General features: G+C 34.9%; 1 protein-coding gene across 1 annotated transcript; it reads left to right on the top strand.

The window, feature by feature from the left end:
- Positions 1 to 250: 250 nt before the first annotated feature.
- On the top strand, positions 251 to 3,399 carry LOC115975263 (RNA polymerase II transcriptional coactivator KELP). Its single transcript, XM_031095975.1, has 3 exons — positions 251 to 761; positions 1,090 to 1,195; positions 3,051 to 3,399. Exons 1-3 carry the CDS (start codon positions 483 to 485, stop codon positions 3,140 to 3,142), a joined length of 477 nt encoding a protein of 158 aa, XP_030951835.1. The 5' UTR covers positions 251 to 482; the 3' UTR covers positions 3,143 to 3,399.
- The last annotated feature ends 5,046 nt before the right edge of the window (positions 3,400 to 8,445 follow it).

The raw sequence follows: 8,445 nt of genomic DNA, 5'->3' as shown, positions 1-8,445 counted from the left end.
CATCTACAATATTTTGACTGCACTTTCACAATAAATCCTAAATGACAAATTTTTAGGGATTTTTAACCTGTAGCAATCCATTACAAAAATTGTTTTCTTATCTACTAGTAATAACCTGCAGCAATCCACCAATAAAAATTTATTATAAAAGTGAAGTGTGCATTTTTCTTGTGAAAATGTGTGAAAATTTTTCTTCCCATCGCACCACCTCGTCTCACGAGAGTTAGGTAAAACAAACCCACCTCTTCCTATCACATCATACCCTTTGAGGGCACACAAATAACCCTTTTTTCCTTTTTACTCTCTTAAATCTACTGCTTTGCTTTTTCCTTTTTTGACAGAAAATCAGTACTTTATATCTACTGCTACTATTACTGTAGTTTGTTAACTTTCCCCAATCAGGAAAGAAAATTATCTTTTCCCACACACACCCGTTACTTACAATTCAGACACTTCCAATTCCAAACCCAAAAGAAAACCCAATGGAACCGGAAATCCAGGAGAGAATCGAAAAGACGGTGCGGAAGATTCTAGAAGAATCGGACATGGAAAAGATGACTGAGCACAAGATCCGAAAACAAGCCTCCGACGAACTCGACCTCGACCTCTCCGACCCGCCGTACAAGGCCTTTGTACGACAGGTCGTCCAGTCCTTCCTCGAACAACAACAAGAAGAGGAACAAGAAGAGGAAGAGGAACAAGAAGAACAAGGTGGTCGTCGTAAGGAGTACGATGATGACGGCGATCTCATCATTTGCAGGGTCAGATTTTAATACCACTCCTCTTATTACTGTTTGGTTGCTGAGAAAATTAATTATATTTTTAGTTTATGATTTAATCTTGAATTAGGGTTTTGATGACAAAAGGTTTGAATTGTAACTTGTATGTTGAAATTGCTACCATAGTTTAGAGAGAATTATAGTTGAAATTTAATTCAAATAATTGAGTATATATTTGAAGTGGATGAAATTTTTTTTAGTTGTCATATTTAGTCGGAAATTAGAGTGAGAAATTTAAGAAGAAAAAAAAAATGGTTGCTGTTCTTTTTTTGGTTTTTTTAATCAATATATTTGGTTGGTTTTGGTTTAGCTTTCGAGTAAGCGAAGGGTGACGATTCAAGATTTCAGAGGGAAAACTTTGGTGTCAATAAGGGAATACTATAGCAAAGAAGGGAAAGAGCTTCCTACTTCTAAAGGTAGCTTCTACTTATATGATTTGGTATTTTTGTTCTGTCTTTTTTGAATCAACAAAGAAGTTGGTGGTCATCATGAACAATTTAGGATGTTATGACAAAGAAATTTTTTTTAACTTGTTTAAATTTGCATTAACTTGTAGAGATGTTTCACTTTTTAGTTCATTGGTAGTGTCTTCTGATTGTCCTCATAAGTGATTTGGTAGTTACTGCATATATGATTTGGTATTTTTGTTCTGTCTTTTCTCATATTTATATTTCAGAGTACTTTTGGATAGTATTGAATGATGAAAAAGAATATATGTAACCTAGCCTAATTAGTTTGTTGGGGATCCATAGTCGACTCCAAAGTTTTTGGAGTAAGGCTTGGTTGTTGTTGTTGTTGATGATCTGCACAAGCAAAATGAGTAATTTAACAAATGTTTTAATTTAAGGAATAAAAAGGTTGTGGTTTGTTTTGGCACATGCAATTGAGATATGCTGAATTAAAAAAGAAGTAGCTGGTCATCGTGGACAATGAGGATGTTAGGACAAATAGGATTTTTTAACTTAATTTGCATAAACTTGTAGAGTGTTTCACTTTTTAGTTCATTGGGTAATATCCTATGATTGTGTAATGCCTTATTCATATGCTGTATGTTTGGAGCATGAATTAATTATGGCACCTCCCTACCATGGTGTATCAGTTTCAGTTGCCTTCTATTATTTATTTTCAAGAACCAGTTTTAGTCACCATTTATTATGAAGGTAGCGATGACAGAAGATGCTCTTTGATGGTACTGCTTTTCTTATATTGTCTAATGGTGAAAGAAAAATTGAAACAGATTATCAAAGAACAGTGAACCATATTTAAGAGCTGATAGGTGTTGGCGGTCACAATGAAAAGATGGAGAATTTTATTTTCATATTAATCTGTATTAGTGCTTTTTAAGTATTTTCTTTTGGTTCAACCACAAGCTTCTGATGATATGTGAGTGTATATTATGTTAAGGCTCCTGCTATATATTGATCGTAGATTAAGAAAGGTGAATGAAGAAAAGCACCAGCTATATTGACCTATGTTGTTCTCTTGAAGTGAACAAATTCTTATTGACAAGGAACATTAGTGAACCAAGCTCAGTTAAGTTATTAAACTCAAAAGTGACAAACACGGTGACTGGAGTTTACTACGAACCTAGAATGGCAAACTGGTTTTAGATGTTCACTGGACTCATGTTATGTGTGTAGAATTATAAACTTCCATTCTTCTATTTCTAGGCATCAAATTAACACTTTTCTTTCTCCAGTGACAGTAACAACACTTACCTTGGATAGTGTCTCTTTGATATTGTTTGATGGATAGTGACATCCCTATGGTATAATTGAAAGTTCCATGGAAACGTGTATAAGTTTGGTTCATTTTAGAAACTCTAGTATTCTGTTGTGTATTTGTAGTCTACTCCCCATGGGTGGGTTCAAAGGATCCTGATGAGGTTTCACATCATCCAAAAAAAAGTCGTGCATGTGTCCATTCTATAGTATCGAATTTAACTAGAATACAGTCCTTTTTGCTTATAATTAAAAAAATATGCTACATTTTATATTTTTAATTTCTTTTCGTTTTTCCTTTATTGGTCTGAAAATTGACAGTTGTTTGTGGTTTTTCCCATATCATCTTTTATTATTCTTCATTGGTATGTTTTCATGACGGTTTGTGTTTCTTCACCTATCCATCTTTTCTTATTTTCCTCTTGGTGATGCGGAATGTTAATGTGAAATCACAGAGCTAGATTGTTTTTGCTCTTCCATTTATGTTTAAATTTTCAAGATTTTGATAGTTTAAGGTTGTACAAAATTATCCCTTCTTTTGTATCCTCAGGAATAAGCTTGACAGAGGAGCAGTGGTCAACCTTCAAGAAGAATGTTCCTGCCATAGAGAAAGCCATTAAAAAGATGGAGTCACAGATGTGAGAATGTTTTCTGGAGACAGATATTTTGCATCCATTTTGAAATGTGATCTTCAAACTAATCAAATGATTTGGCTTTGCTTATGGGGCATAATATTGGTTTCCTGATGGTAGAACATTTTGTTTAGAACTTGAGATGCTGTAATGTTTTAAATTGGAGCTGGAGTGCCATAGCTCTTTTGAGATCAATGTAGCCCTTCTAAATTGCACAGCACGTATTAAAGTTCTAAATGAATCAACTATCTTTCTTGTCTTCTCTTATTCCTTCTCTTTCCCTTAACTTATGCTGAGTTCAAAATTGTAGCATATGCTGTGTTGATTGTAGTAGAGCAAATTCAATCTGAGGCGAGGTTCCTTAGTGTAAAATGTGAAACTCCTTGTCCATTGCTGACATTGGCAGGCAGTGTCAAGAGTAGCATCCATAACTTATTCTTCTTTTTTATTTTAATTAAAAAAAAAACACACCTTTAATTCACTGTTTGATCTAATGTAGTTTCAAGATTTTCATTGCTTTTATCCACCATGATTGAAAACTGTGAAGGCATATGAAGCAGGACCTAAGCATCAATAATGTAAGCAGGGTTTATCATCAACTTTACTACTGGAAAATTTTCTTTCAGAATTCAAAGTAGTTTGCATAAATGGTGTGCATGCCTTCCTGTACAAGGATATATAATAAGCATGCTCAGCTACTGCCCAAGCCACTTGCTGTGGATCTCTGTATCGCTCAGCAGCACACATTTTTGCAACATCCCTAATGTGCTCCTCAAACATATTATCAAATAGACTGTATAACAGTATAAACATGTTCCCGGGTTTTACATCAAACTTAAACAATCTGCATGTAAAGAAATGATAAGCAATTAATCAAAACCATTAAGAGAATTCAATAAAGCATGCTGACACCATCATAAACTATTACTTGTTTTGTCCTAAATGATAAAGAATATAGCGAAATTTTACATTAACTATCGGTTAAATTACAAATTTAACTGTCTCCAAAAAAAAAAAAAAAACTTTAACCTATATACAATTTAGTCTTAAAATTTAAATTTTTTTAGTCCTTTAATTTAATATATTTTCAATTTATTTATTTTTTCTAGTTCCATTCAATCTTACTATTAGTTTTAATATTTTCTACTTCTAAAACAACTTCATTTTGGCGGACTTAATGGTGTGAATTGGATGAAAAAACTACATTAGAAACAAATAAAAGTTGAAGGACAGAATGGATAAAAATAAAAATTTCATAAATTAAATTGAAAATAGGTCAAACTTAAATGTTATAATTTATAATTTAACCTTAATTATGTTGAGGGTCTTGGCCTCTTAGGTCGACTTCTATTTACCAACAAAATAAATAATTTAAGTTAAATTTCTAGAAGAATATAGTATATAGTATATGATATAATATACTATATAATTATATATGATATAATTTAATTATATCAAGTGATACTATTCCCTCAAGTGATATAATTTAGTGATATTCCCTCAAGTGATACTAAAATTATATAATCATATCATATACTAGATAATAATTTTTTTTTAATGAAAATAAAAGTTGGGTTCTAGAAGTTGTAGTTGCATCAAGTGACTATCTTCTCTATATGACAAATTTCTATTCTCACATTAATTATTAAGATAGGTTTTCTACAATTAAACTCTATTACCAATAGTTTATTCTATCAAAAGCACCATTACCTAATTATTTTGTTGCCAAAATGCAAAATTGACCCTCTAAGTAACATTTTATCATTTCAATCTTCTAAATTTCAGTTCTTTAAGTTTCAAATATAGTCAATTCAGTCCCCCGTTAAGCTTCTATTAAGTGCTGCCGCCTACTAACCAAAATGACGTCATTGTGGATTTTTTTTTTAATTAAAAAAACATTAATTTTTTTAAAAAAAAACTAAGGAATCCCCACCCCGCCACTAATATGATACCCTAGCTTAGATGAAACCGATATCTGAAAAATTTGAGGGGCTAAGGTAACTGAAATTGGGTAAACAGAATCCTTGATGATATGGGCCACAACCATTGACAAGTACAACATTTTTCCAAAAATTTGGTTGGCAGCTATTTTCCTTCCATTTACTCCACTTTGCCATAGACTCAGATGAACTAAGGTTTGTGGGTCCTGGAAGACCCATTGAAATGGCAAACGTTGAGGCCTGCTCTCCAACAATCAAAGTGTGTTTTGTATGCTCCATTACTAACCTAGCAACTTTGATGCCATCCTTCATATACCTCATAACAGCGACAGCTCCAATCTCTATTGTCACATATGCATTTCTTAGGGACATATTTAATGTAATTGGCTAATCCTTTGACAAAATGCACTTTACTTGTAATTGGGTAGATCTAAAATGAGTTTAAGACTTCAAGAAACATGTTGTTCAAGTTAAGTGTTAAAGCCATGAAGATCTGATTAAGGAACAAGTGAAGAAAGAGCTATTTACTAAAGCTCAACAGAAGCTTGACACAAGTTATTTCTGTCGAGACTTATGAAATTAGAAATTCTAAATCCGATTTTCGGCCCATGATTGTATATTTGTATAAGGTTTCTTTTCTCACAATTCTAGACATATATAAGAATTATTTTAAAGGTCGTCATACATGGAGAACATATGCAGAAAGTGCCCGAGTTCATTATTCTCTCTAAAGAAGCTACTGCGTCTTTATGCCAAGAGTTTTATGACTAAGGAGCTTCCTGATCTTCATTGTTGATGAACTGAAGAACTTTGCAGCCAACAATCTCTTCAAGTTGCTGAAGTTAGTCACGTATTGGGATCCATGCATCATTGGTTAGTCATGTACTAGGATTTGTGCATTGAACAGAAAGATTGCCGCTACAATATAAGTCCAATTGGGTATTGGGGTAAGGGTTCAACTGTAGGTTAGTACTTTAGGATAGGCCAAAGGGTTTAGTAAGATTCCTTATACTTGTAATCGTTTGTAATTGATAATAGTGGATTCTTGGGAGTGGTGACCTTAAAATCACCCGATGGGGTTTTGCCTTGGTGGTTTTCCCCATTCGTAAACAAATCACCTGTGTCAAATTTATTTTTCGCTGCGTTTAGATAATTTGGTGATTTGTTTGTACTGCCACGCTATTGCATGGAATTTGATCTAATTAATTAACTTGGATAATTAATTAATTAATTGCAAGGGATCAATTCAGTTTTCCCTAACAACATCCAACTTAGTGTGATTATACTCTAAATCTAACAACGAGTGTGATTATAAACCATATGCTTAGAATCAATAAATGAACTAATAAATTGGTTTAACATTTTTTTTCTCAGATATCGGTTTCATTTGAAGCTAGCGTGTCGTATCGGTGGGTGGGGGTGGTGATTTATTTGGTTTTTCAGTGGATAGGGGAACAATGTTGTTCCCCTTAGTTTTTATTTTTTTAATTAACGCTTTTTAGTTTTTTTAATTTAAGAAATTTATTAAAAAAATCCAAAACGACATCGTTTTGGATAATAGACGGCAGCACTTAACAGAAAACTAATAGAGAATTGAACTAACTAATAGAAAACTAATAGAGAATTGAACTAACTAACAGAAAACTAATAGAGAATTGAACTAACTATATTTGAAACTTAGAGAACTGAAATGAAAAAACTGAAACTTAGAAGACTGAAATGACAAAAGGTGAAACTTTTAGTTTTGCATTTTGGCCTTATTTTTTATAAAAAGTGTTGATGGCCATTTCAGAAGCCCAAGTGGAAGGGAGAAGCCCAGCAACACGGACAGAAAAGAGTTGGCAAACGGATAAAAAAACCCATTAAGTCCAAGCGGCAGGAATAATGGATCACAGGCCTATGAGATAAACAAATGGGCCTTGAGGAGGTAAATGGGCTTAAAGGAGCCCGAAAAGAGAGAAAAAGCAAACGATAGGCAGTATATGATGTGGAAAAGTGAGAATAGACCACGGTAGGCTCAAAGTAATGAAAGCAAAGAAAGTAAGGGGTTGATAGCAAGCCCATGAACCCCAATGATGAGGAATTATGTAATTGGGTCGGGGAAGCCCAAAGAATTCAGCAAAAGCCCATGGTGATGCAAAGTTAAGAAAATGGCCGAGGAAGCCCAAGAGAGGCAAACGGGCCCAGGACACCCAAGGGAAAACAAATGGGACACAGGAGCCCGCTAGTGATGTGACAATAGAACCAATGGCCTTGCTAGGCCATTAAGAGAAGAATAAACAATAGGCCCAAAGAGGTCCAGTTAGATTGAGGTAAAGCAACTTCACAGCAGGAATGATAGAATGGTATGGCAGGAGATGGTAGTGGGAAAAATGGTAAACTGAAGAAAAAGCAAAAGCCCACCATCAAGCAAGGCCTAGTCCTGAATAGGGCAAGCCATAAGGGAAAGGGAAACTAAAAAATGGTCAAAAATGGACGGCAAACTGTGTAGGCCAACCAGGACAGACGCATGAGCAACAGGCAGATTTTGGACATATGTGAAAGAGAGGCATGCACAAGGTCCAGACTTCACCAACTTGTACCCAGCCAATATAAGACACGGTGAGGTCATGGGTCAGAGGTAAGAGGGCATATTTTGGTGGTGGGAAGAGAGGAAAACCTATTTTGAGATTCCTGCTAGGGATCTTTTGGGAGAAGTGTCCTGCTGGGATGACATACCACTCAAAGGGGTAAAACTGAACTGGAACCACTGGATGCATGCCATGAGAGATAGGGAAGGAGAAGACACCCACATCATAGCAGGAAAGGGTGCCATGGCAGACAAACAAACAAAATAGTTTTCTTTTGTTTGGTGATGGGGAGTGGCACACAGATGGACCAGTGGTGGTCGGCAGGTACACCCAGACGGGCCAAATTAGACAAAGGTGGTTAAGGGCTAAAATAGTAAAATCCGATCATGGCAGGCACTATAAAGAGGCCCTTGCCATGTACAGGAACAAGGGGAGAACAAGCACTACAGTATTGGAAACTTGAAAACCAGGAAATAGAAAATAAGGATTAAGAAAGAAAAAAAGATAAGAAAAGGGGAATATTAGAAAAGAAGGAAAGAAAAAGGATAGAGAGTTAGAACGGCAGACATGCACTAATAGGTTGATTTCCTCTCTCCCTCTCAAAATCTTGCGCTCTGCTGGAAACAAAGGGTGTTCTTGTGTAACCATTCAGGTCTGCTTCCCTCAAAGTGATTAATTTCCACGGCAGGATCTCCTTGAGAGATTATTCACTTTGAGAAGAGGCGTTCTTCCCTCTCTGGTTTTGGTCTTGCAGATTAGACTTGATCTGATTTATTTCCTCTCTTAATCAACTTATATACTAC

The sequence above is a fragment of the Quercus lobata genome, chromosome 2 (genome assembly GCF_001633185.2).
Source record: "Quercus lobata isolate SW786 chromosome 2, ValleyOak3.0 Primary Assembly, whole genome shotgun sequence".
In the NCBI taxonomy this organism is placed as follows: domain Eukaryota; kingdom Viridiplantae; phylum Streptophyta; class Magnoliopsida; order Fagales; family Fagaceae; genus Quercus; species Quercus lobata.
This window is presented reverse-complemented; position numbering and strand designations above follow the sequence as displayed.